This window comes from Marmota marmota, unplaced genomic scaffold (assembly GCF_001458135.2).
Source record: "Marmota marmota marmota unplaced genomic scaffold, marMar, whole genome shotgun sequence".
In the NCBI taxonomy this organism is placed as follows: Eukaryota; Metazoa; Chordata; class Mammalia; order Rodentia; family Sciuridae; genus Marmota; species Marmota marmota.
In genome coordinates, this window is record NW_026000164.1 from 10,035,549 (window position 1) to 10,060,704 (window position 25,156).

Here is a 25,156-nt window from a genome sequence, read left to right on the forward strand (position 1 = left end):
CAATGAAGACCTAGTTCCTCTCATACTCAATAGTATCCATGCAGCTATGGGCTATTGTGATAACTGCTGCCATGGAAACTCACAGAGCCAGAGGGAGCCCAACCAATCTGGCATCAGGTTCATTCAGGTGTGAAGTTAGACTCTGAGGAACACAGTGGAAAGGTCAGAGACCCTTCTAGTGGTAGCTATAATACCTGAGACTAGTTTAACCAAAGAATTCTGGACTATACGTTGCACACTTAATAACGTACCTGTTTTTAAAACCATAAATGTGATTGACCTGGCACTGTATTGCAAGGAACATAGGAAGGGAGTCTTGTTGAAGAAATGGCAAGCAATAAACCAACCCCATTTTATTTACTAGTCTTTATCCAATGGAAATAGACCACATGGAAAGACTTGCTATTCCAAGACAGAAGAATTGTATGAGGGCTTATTAGAGGGGTGGTGGGGAGGAGAGAGATATTGATTCTAAAAATGAAGGGAAAAGAAGAAAATTAGGCAACAGAAAAATCAATGTATTATTAACAGATTACCATCATTAACATGACATAAAGAAGTTATCAAACACTTTTATGGTCAAAATTATTGTATAGCTGAGCCTGACCATTATTCTTGGCTTTTGGACCTATGAAGCCTTACTGACAAGATGTGTTAGAATCAACTGAATTCTCTCACCCACTCAACCATCCATTTTTCTAACATAAATTTCTCATTATTTGTTAATTACATGTTACAAAGAAGAATGCTTTACCCATATTTGGCTCTGAAAAAAATTAAAATCTTTATTTATAAATTCCTATGAAAATGTACACAGAGAAGAGGATTTGGATAAAATATGCTAAAATCACAGAAGCAAAGCCAAATTCTGCTAAAATCAAGAGAAATTGTTGATATCCAGAAAAATCCAAACCAACCAGAAAAGCCACAAGATGGTTAAGTCAAATAGACTGAGAGAGAGCAGTAACATCAAATTTCCTTGAACCCTCTACCTCCCGTGGTTTTTTTTTTTTCACAAGTTAACCAGCTCAGGGATGTCCTAGTTGTACATATTCTTATTGCTACCTACCTCACATAATATAGGGCCATTAATTTTATAAATACAGTATCAGAGAAGAGAATACCTCCATCCAGAAAATACTACTTGCTCAGAATGTGGGCATTCACTTTTAGGAATAGTATCATGCACCTTGGGAAGCACTGTTGAATTCCAGGCACATTTCTTGTAAGCTATTACTTCAACTCAAAGACAAATATTGTTGCTTTCTATGTACAGAGAGTCCCTGGGGTCCTTGGACATTTCTCAGTCCACAGGCCAAGCCAAAGGCTATTCCCTTCTTTCACTTCAGAGGCCGTTTTCTTGTTGTTCATCAGAAAATTTAAGCATAAGTTATTGACAGGAGGCATTAGGAATATAACAATAGGGAAGAAAAGTGGCTACCAATTAGTATACCTGGGACCACTGCTGATAAGAACCTTAGTAGCTTTATGACCTTGACTGTAAATACTAAATGAGGTGACTTTTGAAGTCTTGGGCATTCAAATTGGTGAATTTTTCCTTCTTGTAACAGGGAAATTTGGATGTTCAGTGTCTGTTTCTGGAGGCTGTATGGTAAAAGACTGGTGGTATGAAATGAGTTCTTATGGAGAAGATTCCCCACAGGTAAAGCTTGAAGACTTTGCAGTCTTTCCTCCCACCAGGTGTTTTTTTCTTCTTGAACCTGTGTGAGCCCCAGAGATCTCAGGGTCACTATGGTGGGCATCTTCCATAGAGGATAAGGCCTGCTGGGTTTCTCTCAGTTTCCTGAAATGAAAGCAGGAAAACATAGGTTATTTATTCCCTAATTATAGATATTATTTACGACTACAACTAACACATCAGTTTCTTTTTATTTCAGGTTTACAGAAACAAGCCTGCGCTATATGAAGAATAGAAAGCTCAGTTCCTGTGGTTATGATTGTCATTTAATAAGTTGAAATACATGTCATGGCACATGGTAGATTCAATTTCCCAGATCCTTGGGGCATAAGCATACAGCTTTTCAGTCAATACATGAAAGTTACAGGGGTCAATAAAAGACAGCTCCTGGTCAAATCTGGCTTGCCACCTATTTTTGTAAATAAAGTTATACTAGAACACAGCCACTCATTTGTTTACACACACACAGACAAACACAATCATAATCAATGGCTGTTTTTATATTACAAATAAGTTGAGTCATTATAGAAGAGATTATATGTCCCACAAAGCAAAACATATTTACTTCCTACCCCTTTACCAAACAAGTTTGCCAGACTCTGGTCTAGACAATTTCAAGATGCCATCTGCCTCATCTCTGTAATGGGTGCCCACCACTGGTACTGGCTGATGACAGTCACTGGAAGCTTCACAGAATATACATACTACACTGTAAGAGGCACTTACCTTGTTGTGACCATATGTGGATAAATACTTTCTTTTTATTCCATGGACAATGGAACTCAAAACTAGAGCCAGATAATTATTAAGTGGCTTATTTGGAATAATTAACTGACTAAAGATCCAGGGTCTTTAGTCTGCAACTTATTACTAAAAAATCATATCAGAGACTTTTTAAGCTTTCAAGCTAATCTTTCTTTTCAAGATGGACTTTGTAGCTAAGAGTAGTTGGACTTGTAAGCTTACTTCAGACAAGGACCCTTTTCCATTTCCTTTTGTATTTTCAACAGCACACAATATAATAATCACTTAAAAATTCCTTCAGAACACTGCTCAAACACACTGCCGGACCTCTTCCCCAACCTTACCCCATCTGATTAATTCCCATCTGTTTAATGAAGGAATGGGTAATAAAAGAATACAAGCTTATGCAAATAAGCAATTGAATTGCTTTCTTTGTTCAGAAAACTCTTCTTCTAAATATGTACCATGATAGTATATCTGCCTGCCTAACACTGAAGCTTAGTGAGTTTCTCAAATAGGTCTCTACTCACTAACCAAGGTGAGGTGATCCCCACCAGTTACTTAAGACACCTGCTGTCCCTCAGAATCCCAAGTTTTCTTTACCAGTGGTACTTCCTTGTATTCTTCCCTCTTGCTTCCTTTGTATTATCTGGAATTTTCTCTCAAGCCACCTAGTCACAGAACTAGTCCCATGCTGTAAAAGGCCTCAGTGCTGACAGTCTGCTTGTGGACAGGGGCCTAGGTATTATAATGTACAATATATGTAAATGTAAATCCACAGAAGCACACCAGCCTGCTCATACTGATGTGAAAGATTTGCAATCGACTCATTCTTGACTCCAACATCCCCAAATCTACCTTTCCAGTATGGCCATCTTGGATTTTTCCAACTTCAGCTGCTTCTGGAGCTCCTGTGTTTTCCCCAGGGAAGGCCAGAGAACTCCATTTCTGGCCAGAGCTGCTGCAGAAGGTCTCTCAGCTGGATCAGGGTGGATCATTTTCTGATGAAGTAGGGCCAAAAGGAAGGAACAGAAGCTTCACTACTGGGAAAATCTCCCCACTTGAGCCAGTTCCAACCCCGCCTATGTTGGTGGATTTTGTGAAACACTGATTTTCTTTTGTGCAGAGGGAAGGAGACATAAATGAAAACTTAGCTCCACCTTGGACAGAAGAATCGTCCATGTCTGGTAACATCAGTTGTCAACAGCTTTGACCTGTCTTTAATTATCATGGTTTAAAGAAGGCAGGCTGATTAACTAGTCTAATGCCATATTTTAAAATGGAAAAGGCTGAGGTGCTACGTAAAAAGTAACTGGTCCAAGTCCAAGTGACTAGTTCAACAGGAAGAACCAAGATCAAAGCCCAGTTTACCCAACTTTTGGTTCTGCTCCTTTATCACTTAATAATGAACCACTTCAACAATATTCCTAAAACACTATCTCCAGGTAGATATGGCTGTAACCTAAGAGGATTTGAATATGGTAGGAAATAATTGATAGATAGATACATAGATAGATACATACATAGATAGATAGATACCAGTAGTGTCATATAATGAAGAAAACACTTGGGGACGAATTTTTGAGCCAACTCTGCCATTTACTTTGAAAACTTTACTGAAGCTCAGTTTCCCTTACCTGAAATTTGGAATAACAGTATTCTCCTTCTAGGACTATAGTGAGAATTAAATTAATTAACAATATTCACCTACAGCTTTGGTTTTGGTTTTTTTGTTTGTTTTTGGTACTGGGGATTGAACCCAGGGCACTCTACCACTGAGCTGACATCCCTATTCCTTTTTGTTTTTTTATTTTGCGACAGGGTCTTGCTAAATTGCTGAGATTAGCCTCAAACTTGGAATCTTCCTGCCTCGGCCTCCTGAGTTGCTGGGATTACAGGTGTATATCACTGTGCCCAGATTTGTACAGTATTGCTTAGCATAGGGCCAACATTTAGGTGTTCAGTGAATATCAACTAAATCTAAGAGCAACTTACATATTGTAACAGATTAGACAGTGAACAAGAGACCCTTGTAAGGAAAGGTTTGCCTCCTTTCAAGAAAGCAAAAGGAAGTCGGAAGAACACATTTGTAACTATATTTGAAGACTGGAGGTAAACTATGAAACTCAAATATAATGTCAAAGAGTGCAGATATTTCTAAGCCTATTTTAGGGATCCTAACCAATCCTGTTTCTTAAGCCATGAAGTTAGTCATATATGCATTTTGTTTTCTTGATAGGATTCTAAGCTTCTTGACAGTGTTTTTGTATCTCCATTTCAACATGATATCCTCCTTTTTATCTCCCTACACTTACTCTGATATTATTTGGTACAAGGAACATGCAGATTTTTGAATTGACATTATGCCTTTTCTCCAATAGCTCCAATTGCTGGTATTGTGTAAATTATCAACAGTCACTTATAATATACTTTTTTATATACACTTGAAACTCTTTCTTTCAGTAATGTCATCACTGTATCATTGCTAATAGTTAAAGCCCAGAAGTGGGAGGGGAAAAGGTCAAGTTTGAATTTTTAAGTTAACTACTTATTGACTGTGACTATAAAATTCAAATATACTTAGATCCTTGGGTTTCTTCCAATGCAGAAAGAGGTGTCACCTGCCCATTTTAAAGTTATTAGGAAAAGCAAATGAAAAAAAAATCTTCATAACAGGATTTTAAATCTATAACATGAAAGATTTCATGATGTCTTCCAAGTTTTCTTGAGAAGCTTTCAATCTGTCCTGTGTCTTTTTCTGGCCTTCCCAGTCAGTTGCTTTTTCCTTCTATTAATGGCACTACCAACAGATCCATTTCCCAACCCCCCACACCACCACTTGCCATCAATTTTTTTAAAAAAAATAGACACTTTGTCTTCTCTTTGTCTCATAGGAGATGTCACCTTAAGCAAATTGTGAAAGTCTTCTGAGAGCTCCTGAGGAACATCTGGAAAGTTGCCCTCGCGGATATGATGCCACGCGCTGCCATTGGAGGGTAATTCCCCTGCTCCTGCAGCCACTGCAATCGTTAATCCCAAAGCGAATATGTCTGCTTTGGGAAGGTGTTGATAATCCTGCAGAACCGAAGATAGGAAGACCAGTTAGTTTGCCAAATGGAGAGAGTCTAGACTAAAATGTAACTGGTAGGAGAGGTTCATTTGAGTACGTAAGCACTATAAACACTATGAGCCAAGCTACTTTTACTATAGTTAGTGGTTTATTTCTAAGAAGAGAGAGGGAACACAAATATACCTTTTAATACTGCTATGCCCTGAAGTGCCCAAGGAATAATCTCAGGGCCATTTGGCCCTGCCAGACTCAAGATGGCTTGGCACATAAACTAGCCAATCACAGGAATGAAAGACTCATTTTTTCTTAATTATCACTCAGAAGGAAGTTTTATCCTTCCTAGGTCAGACTCAACAGACATCTTAGAAGATGGGCAATGGCTAAAGGATAACAACATGATAAAAATGGTCTGTACCAACCAGAGCTTAAGGAGGAGGGTTCCTTCCAAAAAGGCAGATCAGTAATTCTGCAGAAAGAACTGTGTGAGTATCGATTCACCTTTGATTGAGCCAGTTTCCCCATGTTTGGGGGTAAGTTTCTCCCCTCTTTGGTTTCTATTCTCAATGGAAAGTAGATACAATATGTTTAAATTTTAGATATACTCTCTTCATTTTTTGCACTGAGCCTTGAGTGTCAGGAAGGTCAATGAGTATAAAATACCCTCCATGCCTATAGTTCCAGCTACTCAGGAGGCTGAGGCAGGAAAGTTGTAAGTGTGAGGCCAGCCTGTGTAATATTGTAAGCCCCTGTCTCAAAAAATAAAATAACAAAATACTCCCTATCCCTTTAATTTATACCTCTTGCAAAATCTCATTAGCCAGGAATCGAATATCTCCTTCTTCTACTTTAGGTTTGCTTACTGATGTCACATGACCCAGGTCACCTAAAAAATATAAATAAATAAGAAACAGAGCTCTTTAAAAGAATAAGGGGAGTCATCAGTATAAGTTTTATAGGATAATAGTATACTGGTAGGGCTACAAAGCAGACTCACCAATTTTATATATCTCACTGGCAGAGAGGAACAAATCAGCTTCATTTTCAACCTCTTCTGGGACTCCAGGAGAGTCACTTTGCATTTTATGGCAAATAAAGATGTTACCTGAAAAATACAGACTAGGCATTAAGTAATGATTCCCAAGCTCTGCATTCCAAAGATTCTTTTCTCAATTTGACATTTTAGCTGCCCTATTTTCTCCTCCTGTGTGATTGTAGCAAGACCACCAACCTTTCTTTTTTTTTTCTATGAGATCTCTCAAATCACATTGGGATAGCCAGTGATTGATAATGCCTATTCAAGTTAAACCATCATCATATATTTCACATTCTCTGAAGAGACTGATGGCAGGATACCATTGTCTCACCAGACACAAAGTAGTAACTTATCCTTAAGTTTCACATTAATGAGTGAAAAAGCAATTCATTTCTGCTCATTTTGATCAGTGCTGTATTAGAAAAAGTGCAGCAGTGTTATAAATTACATGATCAGAATGTAGCCAATAAACGGCCACCTTTGTAGTAAATTAAACATCTATTTTATAGTTTACCTTCATGATATGGAAGTTTTTTCCCCCTTTCTGTTCTCTAAGTCCAAGAGGGAAATGGTTAAACTATTTAACTGAACTTTTTTAGGGGAAACAAATGGAAGGCATTCTCCCAGCCAACACTTTTTGACACTTGATAGTCAAGGGCCTTTGATACAGACACAATTTTTTTTCAGACACAAATTGTGATGATGATATGAAAAGAACAAAATATGGCATGAAGAATAGAAAGAGCCATACTGACTAGGTTTGATGTCCAGGTGTACCATGCCAGAGTTGTGGATATACTTAAGCCCCAAGGAAATCTGCAGAAGAATGTCTTTGAGTTTTGGTTCTTGGAAATGTTTACCAGACTTAGTGTTTTCAGATATAGCAGCTTGCAAGCTCCCGCCTAGGAAAGAAACAACAGAGAATAACTCCACAGGAAGAGAAAATAGGTATGAGTCTTAAAGGTGAAGGCATAATAAATATTCAATAAATTCCTCATGATTGTTTGCAGTCCAACGAGTCTGTATTACTTTAGTGTCAGTGCAAAGCATAATATTATCTGCTCTATGTTTATATTATAGAGATGTTGGAAAGAAGAATTAGAGCTTTTCAAAAGGAAAAGAAGTCAGGTGCTGTGACCCTTGCCTGTAATCCCAGCTACTTGGGAGGCTGAGGCAAGTTCAAAGCCAGCCTTAGAACTTAGTGAGACCCTGTCTGAAAATAAAAAATAAAAGGGGCTGTGGATGTAGCTCAGTGGTCGTGACCCTGGGTTCAATTCTCAGTATGAATAAAGAAAAATTTACCTATTAACCAAAATGCCAATCAGGCATAGTCATATAGCTGCCATCAGTATTGATGATTAATTCCATGTCAATGTCAGGCTAATAATTTTAATGTAATGGATTCTAATTCGACTAAAAATATATCATAAAATGAGAATACTTAATGATAGCCGACCCATGGAAAAATTTAAAACTTTAGACACATCTGAATCCTGTTTGAACCACAGTATTTAAATATCAGCTGTAGACTATCTTGATTCATCATTGTCATCAATAAAAAATAAGGCTTGGGTTTATATGACTACTTGAGGTTGGCCACCCGTCTTAAGATATTAGAGTGTTTCTGAGCACTTTATTTCATTAATTAGCATTTACTAGCAGATTCTTCAAATTATAGGGTCCTGGCTCCCCTTGGCAGTTACAAAGCTGTAACTCTACCAGTCAAATATGTATCAGATGGTAATAGAGGAAATGTGTGCTTAAAGTATGCTGTATAAAATTAAATGAAAAGATTCATCTGTCATGCTAAAATAAGTTCAAAGAAAGAATTTAGATCTTTTCAGAAACACAAAGAGGACCACAGTAAAGGTTTTTACTTCTCTCAGGTTCTTCTCAGAAAAGAATTTATGTATTATAGATGAGTTATTACTGAGAAAGAAAAAGGAAAAAGAAGGTTTTGGATTTTGTTTTAAAATGAAGCCACTCTGAGACAGTTTGTAGATGAGGTGATGTTGACAAGGAGGAGGAAGGGTGCATCCAATAGAACTCCTGTGTCCCTCCTAGCCTGAGTTCCATAAGGGCAGAGACCACATCCAATTCATATTCCGTTTCCCAAGACCTGGCATGCAATAAATATTTTCTGAAATGAATGTTCATCCTGGCTTTAGAGGGAAAAGATATGGAAAGTCAAGAACCCCTTTAAGGTGTGGAGTAAAGAAGACTCCTGGGATACTAGGAATTTTTAGTATGTTCTTGTAGGTTATAAACAGAGGTGCTTGCTACTCTGAAAAGCTACAGTGTTAGTAAGGGCAACAATACCAGTGTTAACATTGCTTTTAAATACTTGGAAGTTGAGTAAATAATGTTAAAATTGGCCAAGTAATAATTAACAATAGTAGAAGTAATTGAAAAGTACTCCTATATACAGAGGTGTTAGAATATCCTTATTTTGCTACAACTAGAGCTGATTGTCCATCCCTTATAAAAGAGCACAATTAACTGTCCTTTACTCAATAGTGTCAGAAAGGAAGCACGTGTTTATATACATAACAATTCTGAATATACTGTGAGCTTCATCCCCATCAATCCCATCCAGTCACAGAAGCCCTAACTTCATAACCCAAGGTACAACTTGGACATGGCTTCTGTAATTGCAAGCATTGTGCCCAAAGAAAAAAACAAAACAGCCCTTGGGCACTTTGTGAGATGGGCTGCTGAGTTCCTCCCTTAAGATAAAAATAATAGTACTTTACTCCCTTACCAGAAAATAAAAGAAACTTAAAAATGATATTTATGTTTTCCTTTCTTCTAATGAGACCTAACAGATATCAAAATATATAAAGAGCAGGTGACTCTAAGAATAAAATATTAAAAAAGATCAACTATTCAACAGAATATTGGTTCATACATTTGTATTCTCACATTCTTCATGTTGCTACCTATAACACCAGTATATTTTTCTGCTGGTGAAGTGATTCTTTGTTTGATAGAAAAATACAACCAATATTCATGGCATCCCAGAGAGGATGCCTAGTTCCAAATGTCACATCAGCCAAACAAGTATAAGGACCACCATTCTAGGAGAGCATGCTTTGAAAACTCCAGTGACAGATGTCACCAGAAAATACTGCCTGTAGCAGAGGTTAATGTCTAATCCTTATTCAGTTAGAATCCTAGGGTTGTAGAATCCAACTACTATTTTAGATTTTTGAGGGTGGCCCAGAGGTGACTTGTAGGGGAACTTGGCAAGGATGGAGAAGAAGGAAGTAACATTTTATTGGTTAAGGGGTTGGGAGAGATAGCAGGGGAAATTAAATGACTACCTAAATCATCTGATTTATAATATAAGTTAAAATCATAATTGTACATGTTCCAGCCTAACTTCTGTGATAGACTGGGGGCGAGAGAAGGTGGAGGATGGAAAAATAGGGAATGAGAAGGAGGGAGAGATAGGACATAGAATGAAGGAAGCATTTAAAGGAATGAGACATTGGAAAGGCTCAACATGTATGGATTGCATTTTGCAAAATCAAAGTTGTTTTTTAAATGGCAAGTAGTGAAGTTATCGGTCATCATGGTGAAGAAACAACAATTCCCTAGAATTCATCACATCTAATCTGAAATCTACTGCCTGGCTTTCAAGGCCTTCTCTAGTCTCCTCATCCTTTACCTTGTTGATCTCATTTCCTACTACATGGGTTACTTCAGTCATGTGAGAACCTACTGTGTGCCAGACCTGCTCCCGATACCATACCCTTGGCCTACATGCTATTCCAACAACTGGAAAATGTCTAAGTACCTAACTGGCCTTCCACAAGGTCTAATTCCAATCTTACCTCCTTTATGAAATTATCTCAGGCTACTCTAACAACAATTATTACTGAGTTTTTACTCTACACCAGGTGGTATTGGCACTCTGCTGCTAACATTTGGCAGGTATTGTTGCAAATTCTCAAACTATTCCTTTACCATTCCTTCACTCATTTGATATTGACATCACAGCAATTATACAACTAGTGAGCAGCAGAGCTAGGCTTGGAAACCAGGTCTTCCTGACCCTAAAATACAGGCCCCTTCCAATATCTTGTCACATTTATCTTCTTTACTGGTTTATCCATAGTTGCACCAGCAAGCTTTGCATTGCCCCTTGTGTAGTCACTCTAAAAGAATGAGTGCAGCACAGTGCCTTGAGTACTCCTCTACCTACAGCTCCATACAGTGTCAAGCCTATAGAAGGTCCACAAATGCTAAAATAAGTTAAAAGATGATTCTAATAGAAATAATCTCTCCAACTTATTTGGTTTGAATTTTGAAGGCTTTATACTGTTCCCAAAACAAGTTACAAAGCATTTTTGTTTTATTGATTAATTTTGTTATTTGGCAATATCTGTGTTTTAATAGAAAAAAGCCACAGCAATAAAACTAATCTTCCTTACAGAAAGGGAGTGGGAAAAAAACCCAGAAACCTCAGGCTTCCATAATGGGGAATTAGGAAGAGAAGATGATTGAGAAGTACTGACCTCTCAATCTTAAGCAAAAAGAAAGGATCCATCAGTTCCTCCAGACAGATTATTAGAAAAAGGGATTTGCGGTGAGATAATAAGAGAAAAAAAACAGCCCACAAGGGTAACAGGTAATGCTAAAAGGAAATTTATAAGAAAACAACAATAGAAATGCCAAATCATTATTTTACAGGATGTATGTATCATTTTCTAGCATTTCATAATATTATTTACTTGCCTACTTCTTATTTATTTATATATGATATGCTATTATATATTATTTATATTATATATAATATTAATTTATATAATTTATCACTTATCACTACCCTAAAAAGCCAGGCTGGACATATATACTCAGGGCCAATTGGTTACTAAAATTGCTAAAGGACAGGCTACACCATTAAAGACACTCAGGGAAGGTGAGGTAGAGGAAAGGAACGTGGTTGTCAAATACTACTGGGCCAGAATATGGATTTCTACTCCTAATATGAGGGCTAGCTTTTATTCAATTTGTAGCACTTTTCTACTTTACCACTGAACATTTTGATGACAAATATTTCCAAGGCCAACAACACATAACTGTTGTCAACCTCTTAAAAACGGACTAGAAATATGTTTAGCCAGAGGACTCTCTGTGTGATCTAAGTAGCCCAGAAAAATGTGCTACAAGTGTGTGTTACAATGTGTTACATGGATGTTCAATCCTGAAGAACCTAGGATAATGTATCTAAAGTCACCAAGTCCAGTCCTGGTGTCTCACCCCAAGTTCTCACTCTGAGAACACTGAATCTCAAAGGTAAGAAGCATTAACTATCCCAACTTAAGAATCTACTAGAAAATTATTCAAAAGTCATATGTATACCAAAATAGGGCATCATGAAGAAACTTCACCACCAGCTCCTCAAAGTGGCATGGCTTGTATCTTTCAAGATAACTAAAAAATGGCAGAAGAATTATTTACCATTTAAATGTTGGGGTAAATTTTTCTCTCAGTGTAAATAAAGTGTAAAGGGAGTGATGGCTCATACATATCAACTACATACAAGTTCTGAAATACATATATGCACCTGAAAATTCCTTTTTCAGCTCAACTATTTTCTCAGCTTTCTGATTCTAAGCAAGATTATGGTACCAACATTTTAGGTATGTCTCTGCTATACTTGGCATAAATTCTGAAGAGTCCAGCTTTATTTCTGAAGACTTACAAGACTCATATCCCTCTCTATAGATACTAGTCCACATACTTACCATTGCAATATTCATTCTGAATGATCACGTGGTCATCTTCTGCCCATGAGGAATAGTAACGTACCACATGCGGGTGATGCCCAAGCACTGCATGAGCATAAACTTCATGCAAACTCAAGTTCCTGAAACAGAAAAGCACTGAGAAAAATTAATCAAGATAATTTGTACATTAAGAAGTTTTCAAAGAAAATATGAGGCATGAACAATGGCAGAACATTTGCTGGGTGCTTACTGCATGCTTATTATTTTATCTCATTCAGTCTTCATTGGTAAGACACAGTGGGAAATATGAAGTCTCTAGAAAGTAAGTGACTGGTCCAAATTCAAAGTGATAGTGGTTAGACCAGAAGCTTGGTCAACCTGGTACCAAGGTCCTCTGTTGTTATATTGAATATGGCATATGTGAAGAGGAATCTTAGGTGTTTACTGTCACAATAGTAGACAGGCTCAGATCTTAATTTCACTGTATCACAATATAAAAACCTTAAGGGCTTAACAAGAAAGTCACCATACCACCCATGGTGGATATTGTGATGGGTCTCTATCTTCCCTGAAAGGCTAGATTGTCATTATAGTCTTTTTTTTTTAGTTGTCAATGGACCTTTATGTTTTATTTATTTATATGTGGTGCTGAGAATCAAACCCAGTGCCTCACACATGCTAGGCAAGTGCTCTATTACTAAGCCACCACCGCAGCCCCTCATTAGAGTCAATATTAAACTCAGTCAATATGATATAGTCATAGAGAGTCTTAGTGATAGACATTTGTTATACAATAGGAAAACCCAATACAAGGTAAGCAAAATATAGTACTTGATGAATTTCAATATAAAAATGAATTTCAAAGTCTGTAATTTCAGGATTCAGCATAGTATTATATCCAAAGAATTCATAAAAAGTATTGGTGGAATCTGAAAATATTTGTTTTCCTTATAACCAAGGAAGAAATTGCTAACAATTAGCTCTGGGATGAAATATAAATTATTGTAAATAATTTTTCCTTGTGTATTGTCTCTGAAACTTGACCATTGTATTCATTATTAATGCAAAGTAGAGGTAACTCAGTGAGTCAACGATAATTTCTTTCTCAGCAGTATTTCTGATGAACTGAACAAGTATCAAAAGATAATTCCATAAATCTACTCATTAAAAAAAAGACAGTAAGACCAGTATTAAAATGTAAAAGCTAAGAGATTTACACACACACACAAAAAAAAAAACCCACACTCACAACAGTATTTGAAATTATGTTATAGTTTAGGAACTTGTCTCTGGAAAAAGTGATCTGAAAAACTCAAGAAAGTAATGAACATAAGACGACATACACTGGGGGAGGAGAATTTTAAAATGACAACAAAGAAGCAACGAGTATTTGTTTCATGCTATCAGCACTCGCATTTAAAATATTTTGAAAAGAAACAGCTTTCCAAATCCAAGATTGCACCTCTAGTGTATTTCGAAGGTACTCACTCATTTGACAATTCTGTAAAAGGTTTTGTAGAGCGCTTTATTGCATAAACACATCCATCCAGCCTCTTAATGCACTTGTAGACTGTACCAAATTCTCCAACCCCGATTTTTTCTACCTCCAAGAATTCCTTTTCATAGCGGGAAGCCATGTTAGTTTCTTGTAGAACACTTTTCTAAAATATTTTTATAGAAAGAGAATTAGAATAACTCTTCCCAACATATTGTGAGCAATGAAAAAAGAACCATATTACATTCTTAAATTCTTTAGGTTTTGAAAAAGACTTGAGGCAAATGCAGTAGGTTCTATTTGTGTCGATATTCACAGTAGCAAGAATCCCTCAATGTCTGACTACCTTCTCTGTTCTTTGTAACTTTCCACACAATTCTGTATTGACATTTCTTGTGCATTCTCTAATGGTCTTTCTTCTACCTAGTCATAGTATTATTTTCTATATGTTTCTACAGAGAACACATGTTGTCATACCTAGCACTACTGTCCTCGGCTGAGGAAGAGCAAATCAAAAACCAAAACGTCCCTTTGAATCTCTTCTTTACATTTCTCACCGTCCTCATGCTAAGATTTCCATCTCATATTGAATGGACTTGGTTACAAATAGTTTTCTCAAAAATCTTGGCCTGAAGAACAAAAATGCTCGCTTGATTAGTTCAGAATAAATGCTCAAGCAAAGCAAACCTTCTCCCTACTGGCCAACTAGTGACATCCCTCTTTTCCCACCTAGTAAATAATTCCAGACAAATAATTGAATTCCTTTATCAGCTTTCTCATCTGTAAGATGAAGATCATAGCCACTGCTCCTTAAGGTTATTACATGAAAATATGTAATATCCTATTACTTATATTGTATGTAATAATAAGATAGATAACTTAGTAGAATGCCCAGCACATAGGAAATTTTCAGCAAACTATTATGATCAGCATCTCCATCAATTTACTATGAACTTGATTTGTCTACCAAAGTCACCTTTTCCTAATTTCCCAATTAGCAGAAATTTTTATCTTCTAACTTCAGTGGTTTAAAAAATATTAATTCTTAGCCAGACACTATGGTGCACATCTGTAATCCCTGCAGCTTGGGAGACCAAGGCAGGAGGATCATGAGGTCAAAGCTGGCCTCAGCAACTTGGAAAGGCCCTAAGCAACTTAGTGAGACCCTGTCTCAAAATTTTTTAAAAAATTAAATAAAAGTGGGGATGTGGCTCAGTGATTAAGCACCCTGGGTTCAATCCCTGGGATCAAAAATAAATAAGTAAATAAAGTTGGGTTTTTTTTAATTTTAACTAGTTCATTTTGACTGCAATGATACTTTTATTTATATTTATATCTAATTAGGTATACATAACTGTAGAATGTATTTTGACACATCATACATACATGGAATAGAATTTCTCTTTCTTCTGGTTTTACATGATGTAGAATCACACCAGTCATATAATCTATATACAAATAGGGTAATAATGTCTGACTCATTCTACTATCATTCCTACTCCCTTACACTCTTCCTTCCCTTCACTCCCCTCTGTTCAATCCAAAGTATCTCTATTCTTCCCTAGCCCACCCTTATGTATATTAGCATCCACATATCAAATTGTTCTATTTGTGTCGATATTCAGAGTAGAAATGAAATAAGAATTGTATGTGAAATAAGAATTGTAATGCATTGTGCTATCATATAAAATTATATATATATATATATATATTTATTTATATATATATTTATATATATATATATATTTTTTTATATATATATATTTATATATATATATATTTTTATATATATATATATTTATATATATATATTTTTATATATATATATATATATATTAGAAAATATTGTTACAAATCAATAACATGAAGAGAGAGCCTACATAAAAGGAGAAAATCTTTACCACATGCACCTCAGGTACAGCATTAACTTTCAGGATATATAAATAACTCAAAAAACTTAGCACCAAAAAAAACCAATAACCCAATTAATAAAAGAGCCAAGGAACTGAAAAGACACTTCACAGAAGGAGAAATGTGCACGGTCAAAAATATATAAAGAGTGTTCAACATCTCTAGCAATTAGAAAAATGTGAATTAAAACTACACTGAGATTTCATCTCACTCCAGTCAGAATGGCAATTATCAAGAATACAAGTAACACTAAATGTTGAAAAGGATGTGAGTGTTGAAAAGGTACACTCATACCTTGCTCATAGGTCTGCAAATTGGTTCAAGCACTATGGAATTAGTATGTAGAGTCCCAAGAAAACTTGAATTTGTAACCATTATTTGACCCAGTCATCCCACTCCTTGGTTTATACCCAAAGGACTTAAAATCCACATACTAAAGTCAGGCAGCCACATCAATGTTTATAGCACCTCAATTTACAATAGCTAAGCTATGGAACCATCCTAGATGCCCTTCAACAGATGAATGTTAAAGAAATTGTGGTATATATACACAGTAGCATATTACTCAGCCTTAAAGAAGAATGAAATTATGGCATTTGCCTGTGAATGGATGGAGCTAGAGAATATCGCCCAAAAACAAAGGCCAAATGTTCTTTTTTAAAAATTTTTTATTAGGTATATGAGACAGCAGAATGCATTTTGATTCATTGTACACAATTTCAGCACAACTTCAAATGTTCTTTTTGATATGTGGATGTTAACTAGCTCATTTTAACATCCAATTCCAATCAGTCTTCATCATCTAGGTCTCCAATTTCCATTGCCCTTAGCCAATCTCAAGACATTTACTACATATCTGGATTTACTATAACTATTGTCCCTCTTTCTAACTCCTTTAATAGTAAGAATTATTTTTGCAAAATGATACCACAGAATCAGACAATTAATTGTTTCCTGGTGCGAAATTTAAACGTCTAACAAGAGAACTGAAGGCCCTCTCATCAGATGCACAGTACTACCTTACCACCTTCATCTCAGATACCAAATCTGCCAGCTCACCATCCTTGCAATTTCTCCAATCCCACCCTCTCACAACATAACCTCCTCCACCTTCAGAGCATTTACTTATTCCTTTGCCCAGAATTATTTTGATACACTGTATTCTGGTGGACTTGCTTCCTACATCTTTTCTAACCCTCCACCGAAGTTTTAAATAAATACATGGGTATGTATATACACATCACACAAGTATACAAATAAATATACACATCTTTTAACTTCACATTTATGTTTAGATTATTTTGAAATTTCAAAGGTGTTAGTTCCTCTTAGGAAGTGACTTTCATATAGTTTTTATTCCTTATGGGAACCAAATACAATGTGTTTCACATATTAAATGCTTAATGAATATTTTTGACATTTCTATCTGAAGCTAGGAGATGCCTTACAAAATAAGAATAAAATTCCAAGAGTAGTGAAGGCATAAGTTAGAAACATCTGCTTATAAAAGGAAGCATGTGCCCATGGTCATCTTCTCCAAGATGGTTACAGTCATGTTTTAAAATATCAACTCCTTTATGCAACAGATAAAATTTGCTGCAGAAAACTTTAGGAATTAGAAGGAAAAAAATTAAATTTCCACTATTCGAGTAGTTTCTACTAATTCAATGAATATGTAACACATAATTGTGATCATTCCTCATTTAGTTTTTTGAGGGTTCTTGTACACTGAACATTGAACTGATCCATGTTTTTATACATTATAAACATCTTAATTCCAATTTAATTTTTATTGACTCAATATTATATTAAATTAGTCATTGTTTTATTGGGCATTTAGCAACCCCCTACTTTTTGTTATCACAATTAAGATGTAACAAACATTTCTGAGGTAGTATTTAGAGTATTAGTTTCTTAGGTCCGATTACCAGAAGAGGAATACTACATGGAAGACTGCAAACAATATAAAACTCAATAGATAGGGACACATTTAAGAGCTGAAATTTGGACTAGTGACATAGCTCAGAGAGAAGGTTCACCAGTAGAGAGCTTTTCTAGCATGCCTAAAGCCATCTCCAGCAATGCACACACACAAACAAAAGCACTAAAATTTTACATACAAACCTCTGGTTTTATACCATTGTCCCCCATTCTGTTTTGCCATTTGAAAAAAAAAAATGTCTGGATTTTCCTGTCATTTCTACATCCCATTAGTATAGAAATAAAGGGCTGGGGAGGGGGAGGGGGAAGAGGCAGAGGAGGAGAAAAAAGGAAAGAGGAAGCCCAAGGAGGACAGGAGCAGGGTGAAGACAGGGAGAGAGGGAGGAAAAGAGAAGGAGGTGGAGAGGTACCGAGGTGGGTACAGGAGAGAGGGTGAGAAAAGGGGGAGGAAGGAAAAAAGAGAAGGGAGGGAGAAGGGGCAAGGAAGAGAGAGGTAAGGGAAGGGGGGAGAGAAAGGGCAAAAAGGGAGGGGAGAGGAGAGATGAGAAGACAGGGGAGATGGAGAGAGAACAGGATGAAAAGCCTGTGTCCTGACAGCGGGGCCAGAGAATCATGCTCACCTTGGCAGGCAGCCCTTCCAATTTGCCTTCCTCCGAGCCAGCTTCCTCTCTAAGGAAAAAGAAAGGCGTTGTATCAAGGTATGCTTATATATGTTAATGCACTGATGAAGCCTGGTGCTGTGCTAGGTTCTGGGGCTATAAGACAGTTTCTTCCTTGCTTTAATCTCTGTCTGAAGGCAGGGATAACCAGGAAGTTTCTCTATGAGAACATCAGGCAGGCTAAGAACAAAGCATTAGGACTGGGGTTGTAGCTCAATGGTAGGGTGCTTGCCTCACACGTGTGAGGTACTGAGTTCGATCCTTAGCATCACATAAAAATAAATAAAATAATAAAGGTTTGTGTCCACCTACAACTAAAGATTAAAAAAAAAAGCATTAAGGGATACTGTGGCCAATGTCCAGTTAAGTATTTTGAGACTAAAAAGCTTTCTCAAAAGAGAGGATATGTAAGCTAAGATTCCAAGAATGAGTGGGATCCAGCTTAGGAAAACAAGTGGGAGTTCTAGGCAAGTAGAACACCATGTGCTAAGAATTGGAAGCAAGGGAGAGAAGAGAACATCCGTGAAACTCTATGTGGGCATTATCGTCCCCAATAAGCTAACCAAGACAGAGAGTGCTGCCAAAGTCCAGGTTAAAGATTTTCTCCCATTGTGTAGGCTCAGTCTTCACATTATTGTTTCCTTTGCTGAGAAGAAGCTTTGTAGTTTGAATCCATCCCATTTATTGAGTCTTTTTAAGCTGACATGATGAAGATTTGGGCCCACTTTTTCTTCTATTAGGCGCAGGGTCTCTGTTCTAGTGCGTAAGTCCTCGATCCACTTTGAATTGAGTTATGTGCATGGTGAGAGATATAGGTTTAATTTCATTTTGTTACATGTGGATTTCCAGTTTTCCCAGCACCATTTGTTGAGTAGGCTATATTTTCTCCAATGTATGTTTTTGGCATCTTTGTCTAGTAGGAGATAATTGTATTTATGAGGTCTGTCTCTTTATCTTCTATTTTGAACCATTGATCTACATGTCTATTTTGGTGCCAATACCATGCTGGTTTTGTTATTATTGTTCTGTAGTATAGTTCAATGTCTGGTATTTTGATGCCTCCTGCTTCATTCTTCTTGCTAAGGATTGCTTTGGCTATTCTGATTCTCTTATTTCCAAATGAATTTCATGATTGCTTTTTCTAATTCTATGAAGAATGTCATTGGGATTTTAATAGGAATTACATTAAATCTATATAACACTTTTGGTAGTATGGCCATTCTGAATATTAATTCTGCCTATCCAACAGCATGGGAGAACTTTCCATCATCTAAGGTCTTCTTCAATCTCTTTCTTTAGTGTTCTGTAGTTTCTTAGAGCACTAATCTCCAGGATATATAAAGAACTCAAAAAATTTCACACACACACACACACACACCACACACCACACACCACACACACACACACCAAAAAAACACAATCAATAAATGAGCTAAGAAACTGAACAGACAATTCACAGAAAAAAAATTCAATGATCAACAAACATGAAAAAATGTTCATCATCTCTACCAATTAGAGAAATGCAGATCAAAACTACTCCAAAATTTCATCTCTCTCCAGTCAGAATGGCAATTTAAGCAATAATCAAGAATACAAGCAATAATAACTGTTGGCGAGGATGTGAGGAAAAAGGCACACTCATCCATTGCTGGTGGGACTGCAAACTGGTGAAACCACTATGGAAAGCAGTATGGAAATTCCTCAGAAAACTTTAAATGGAACCACCATTTGACCCAGCTACCCCACTCCTCAGTTTATACCCAAAGGGCTTAAAATCAGCACATACAGTGATATAGCCACATCAATGTTTTAGCAGCTCAATTCACAATAGCCAAACTCTGAAACTAACAGATTAATGGATAAAAAAATTGTGGTACATATACACAGTGGAATATTACTCAGTCTTAAAGAAGAATGAAATTATGGCATTTGCAGGTAAATGGATGCAACTAGAGAATATCATGCTAAGTAAAATAAACCTATCCCAAAAAAACCAAAGGCCGAATGTTTTATCTGATAAGTGGATGCTGGTCCATGTTGGGGGCAGGCTAGGGAAGATGAAGGAACTTTGAATTGTGCAGAGAGAAGTGTAGAGAGGGGTGGGGCTGTGGGGATGGGAAGGAAGGTAGAATGAGACAGACATTATTACCCTATATACATGTATGGTTACACTACTGGTGTACAGCCAGTGGAATGGGAAGTTATGCTCCATTTGTGTAAAATGTGTCAAAATGCATTCTACTGTAATGTATAACTAATTAGAACAAATAAAAAGAAAAAGAAACCTCTAGGTTACATAATTAGTAAGTGATAGAACTGGGATTTGAAATCAAGTCTGATCCCAAAGCATTTGCTCTTCATTGCCACACTACACCCTCCTTCCAACCCCTACCTGGAACCTGGCTTTCAATTTGGTTCACAGACTGTAAATATAACAGAACTAAGAACTTAGACTTGGCTAAGATGTCTTGAGTTATTCTTCAATAAGCAGAAAGCACTGATTAATATCCTCTTCTTGCATGACTGTATTCTGGATCTTTAGGAAAAATTCATCTTACAGATCAGCCAGTAGATTTTTCTTTTGGAGACGTACAAGTAGAGGACACTACATTCATGGAAATAAATTGGTGAACACTTGTGGCAAATTTAGCACTACATTCTGATATTTATGAATGACATTTATATAAAATAACAACAAAGCAATAAATAATGGAGGAAAACACCATCTTAGAAGCAGTAAGAATATGACTATAGTATCACCACTTTCATTGCCAGGAATTCAAGTTAATTGTCTTTTCTTGCTTGCTTCAGTGAAAAGTGGAGCCATTGATTTTGATGACATACAAAGACTCCTAAAGAGCTGAAACCAATAGAATTCTTGGAAACCAAAGTAGACTGGCTATACTTATGCTGAAATTCTGTTTATTTAAGATTTGGGAGACTGTTTTGAAAAAAAAACCTATTCAGGCCACATATCTCCATAACACATACTCATTGAATCTAAAGAAACAACCCATCATGGTATATTTACTGCTCTGCAAAGTTGAGATTATTTACTGCACATTTATTTTGCTGGGTACTTATGAACATATATAACTGTCCCCATTACAGAGGTAATTCCATTCTTAAGAAAAAAGAAATAATGGTAATGTCTTTGAGTAACATGCACAGTCCTTATTTAGATGATTTCTACCATTCCATGCCCTTTGTGGAATGGGGCAATTTGGCTTTCCATTTTTTCAGCACCTCTGAAAGTGGAAGAAACACTATCTTTTTATCTGTAATCAGTCTTCCATCACCTACAGAGAAGTTCAAATCCTTATTCTCTGGAGCTCTCATCACCAGTCACACAATGTACACTTTAAGTAGCAATATATTGTTTGCTGTGTGAACTACACCATTCCCATCTGCTAGGACCAAAATAACCAATTGAGACCCCTTGAATACAGTCCATACCCCATTCAACTTTCTAATTGAAGTCAGAGATCTATTAATTACTTTCCCCTGCTTTTACAGAGAAGTTATGTATAGTATTGGAACAGAAACATGCTAGAAACTCTGTGAAAACATCGGCACTTAAGAGGAAAGTCATGTAAACATTATTTAAACTTCATTCAAATAGCGTTCTTATTCCTAAACTTACTTTCTCTCTTTCCTTTCCCCTTGACTATAGAGGTTCTTAAAAGTTAGAGAGAGCTACACTTACACATCTCCTCGGATCTTCCTCTTGCCTTGAAGGAATGATTGTCTATAGGACTCTGGGGTGAATGGATTAACATTGACCAGAGCCAGTGAGGTACTCTCATCCATGAGGGGAACAAATGTGTGTCTCAAATGCTTAGAACTTCGGGGAAGAAGCTTCCCTGTTGAAGAAATCTCCGGCGGGCTCACCAGGCTCTGAATGAGGATAACCAAAGGCAAGGCAGAATAGGGTTAGTAAAAAAACAAAAAACTTCCATATCAGTTAGCTAGCTAATATTTGAACAAAGTGTTATTGCTAAAAGGGCCTTAAAGCAAACTAGTTGCATAATAACTGGTGCTCTATGAAAAACATAGAATCTCAGTCTCTATCTCTAAATATTCTTATTTATGAGGTGAACACAGGAATCTGTATTTTGTTAAGCTCCACCCCTTTGCCCTAGGAAATTCTGTTAGCTCTCTGTGAAACCCACCAATTCTAATCCTACCTCCAATTTTTTTTAAAGAGAGAGAGAGAGAGAGAGAGAGAGAATTTTTTTTTTTAATATTTTTTAGTTTTCGGCGGACACAGAATCTTTGTATGTGGTGCTGAGGATCGAACCCGGGCCGCACGCATGCCAGGCGAGCGAGCTACCGCTTGAGCCACATCCCCAGCCCTACCTCCAATTTTTAAGGATGAGGACATTTCAACAAATAAAAATGATTCTATAGAAAACCCCATCCATATGTTCCATAGTTTATACTTTAACTTCAAATTATTCACTCAAATATTTAGTGCCTACTAAGTAGCAGATTCTTGGCTAGATACTGAGGGGTATGTTTGTGAATTCTAGCTCTTAAGAAATACATAATCTATTAGTTAGCAATTTTTTTCTCAGTGTCTCAGAAATAATCACTTTGTAAGGAAGAGATTTCATAAACTAAACATGAGAAAATAAGTTCCCAATTTCACTTAAAATATAGCATTAAATGAAAAAAAAAGCTCCATAAAGTAAGGTAAAGAGATTGAAAAATAGTGCTCTGAAATAATTGCTTGAGATTTCAGGTTTTGCAGTGGCTATAACCAATAGAAGTGGCTACCAATAAATAGGAGAGTATACAAGACAATACTCCAAGTGTGGTACAGTAAGAGACCATAGACCTAACTGGAACCAGAATCAACCAAAGGGCAAGGGGGAAAGTCAAAGACAGAAAATTCTGAGACAACAGAATTCCATTAGTCCTAAGAGCCAGGGACCAGAGGATTACCTATGCTATAGATCTGTAAGTAGACAGTAGCACATGTGCCTCCCAGGGTAATCACTGCATTGTGGGTCTCTTTATAAAAGAATTCTACTATTTGGATGATCTCTGCCCCTGACTTTTTAGTATAGAAGCAGAAGCCAGACTATAATATGACTCATTAAAGAATGTGAATATACAAAGAATGAAAATGAGGCTTATTACATTCAATACATGATTGATATAAGTGGAAATGAATGAAGTTACAGAGTATACATAATAACATATTTATTTTAGTGAAGAAATATGTTATTATCAAAGTCAAGGGTTTTTACAGTGCCCTGTCTGTGTCTTAAGAGTTTATAGGATGAATAATCTCAGAGGCTGTGGCCAACATCCTCACTGGTAAACTCTTGATTTTCTGCTGAGTTTATCATGAGAACTGACTATTGGTTCAAAATAAGCAGAACTATATTTGTATCATTGATATTTTTCAATTACCAATGTGTTTTGGGAAACATGTTTTCTATTTTTAAAATTATTATAAATGGTTCCCTGAGAAGGAGTTTTGTGATACTGATCATATGGAAAGCAAAATGCTTCTGTGACAGATGAAACATCCACACCTGGAACACAGCACATAGTTCTGTTGCCACATTTCAAGGAAAATTTTTAAAAAGCCTAAGAAATTTTCAGATTAAAAAAAAAGAAAAAGAAAAATTGGTCACATAGGGGCAGACAACATCAGAATTTCTAGTCTGTAAATATGAAAGCCAACAGAATATATGAGGTCCCCTTGTGATATAAGGACATTAGTAACATCCATTACAAAAGGAAGTTCTGCCGGGAGATAAAGCAGATTGACGATTCCTGGAAGATGACACAGATTGAGAGTATAAATATGCTCCAGAGCATGTAGATAAATCCCTCAGTCCCGCTCTGTGTGGAGGATTAAGGGAGACAAGGGAAAACTGGGGGTAGCTCCTAGACTTCTGAAGAAGGTGAAAAGAGAAGGAAACTTCCCACACAGCTGATGTCATAGTATCTCAAGAAGAAAAGGCCCAGTTGGCACAATTAGTCCCCTGATGCTTCGATCTCTTGAGTATTCCAATCTGGTGGCTGTCAGCTAGTGGTCAATACATTTAGCCACAGTAACCCTACTACCTCCTGATGATGCTTTTCTATCTGTAGGTAATTCTGCTGGGAATTCCTTACAGAAAACTAAAGCCAGTTTCACATGATTTCTGGTTCTACTCCTTGGGCAAAGCTGAACAAAGCCAACCTTTCTTTCCTATGTAGAAAGGATTACCAATTATTGTCTCAGCATAGCATTACCAATTATTATCACCTTAACTCCTCTCTGCCAGTCCTGGATCCAACTGTATTTTCATAAATATGCACTTTCTGAAGTTGCATTTGTAGCTTCCCTCCCAAGCTCTAGTCTCTGCTTGGAAAACTCCAAATCATCATTTAAGACTGTTCTCAGACATTATTTCCTTTGGAAAGTCTTCCCTGATATTTTGAAGCTCAGTTCATAGTTCCTTCTCTTCATGCCCTACCATTCTTCTAGCACACATGATCTGAACTTGAATTGTTTTTTCATTATTTGTCTTTATTCATTTGGGGGGCACTTTTTTTTGAAGACAGTAAATGGGTTTTGCCAACAGAAGATCTGCTAACACAATGAGGTGTTAAGTTGAAAATGATCAAATGAATGAAACACAGCACCATGTCATATTGTCCTTCCCTACTCAAGCCACACTCTCAGCCAGTTCTTCTCCACGTATCAAAACTGTGCCAACTTTCATTGCCATTCTCGTGCTTCCTTCACCTGATTATTTCCAGGTCACTCCACTGATAATCTGCCCAGAGAACTCTGACCACTCTTGAAGCACTTAACAAGGTCTTTTTGCCTTTTTCCCCTTCCCCTCCCCTCCCCCTCTCCCTCC

The 25,156-nt window shown here is 36.8% G+C and overlaps 1 protein-coding gene across 1 annotated transcript in view; it reads right to left on the reverse strand.

The window, feature by feature from the left end:
• Window positions 1–1,285: 1,285 nt before the first annotated feature.
• Window positions 1,286–25,156, reverse strand: part of Wee2 (WEE2 oocyte meiosis inhibiting kinase) — a 26,219-nt gene continuing 2,348 nt past the window's right edge. The window contains exons 2-11 of the mRNA XM_015493943.2: window positions 21,994–22,184; window positions 18,249–18,297; window positions 13,770–13,942; window positions 12,300–12,421; window positions 7,302–7,448; window positions 6,508–6,615; window positions 6,311–6,396; window positions 5,348–5,518; window positions 3,302–3,444; window positions 1,286–1,804 (exon numbers count right to left, since the gene is read on the reverse strand). Coding sequence (XP_015349429.1) covers window positions 1,642–1,804; window positions 3,302–3,444; window positions 5,348–5,518; window positions 6,311–6,396; window positions 6,508–6,615; window positions 7,302–7,448; window positions 12,300–12,421; window positions 13,770–13,942; window positions 18,249–18,297; window positions 21,994–22,184 — 1,353 coding nt within the window. The 3' untranslated portion in view covers window positions 1,286–1,641. The remainder of the gene's footprint in view (window positions 1,805–3,301; window positions 3,445–5,347; window positions 5,519–6,310; window positions 6,397–6,507; window positions 6,616–7,301; window positions 7,449–12,299; window positions 12,422–13,769; window positions 13,943–18,248; window positions 18,298–21,993; window positions 22,185–25,156) is intronic.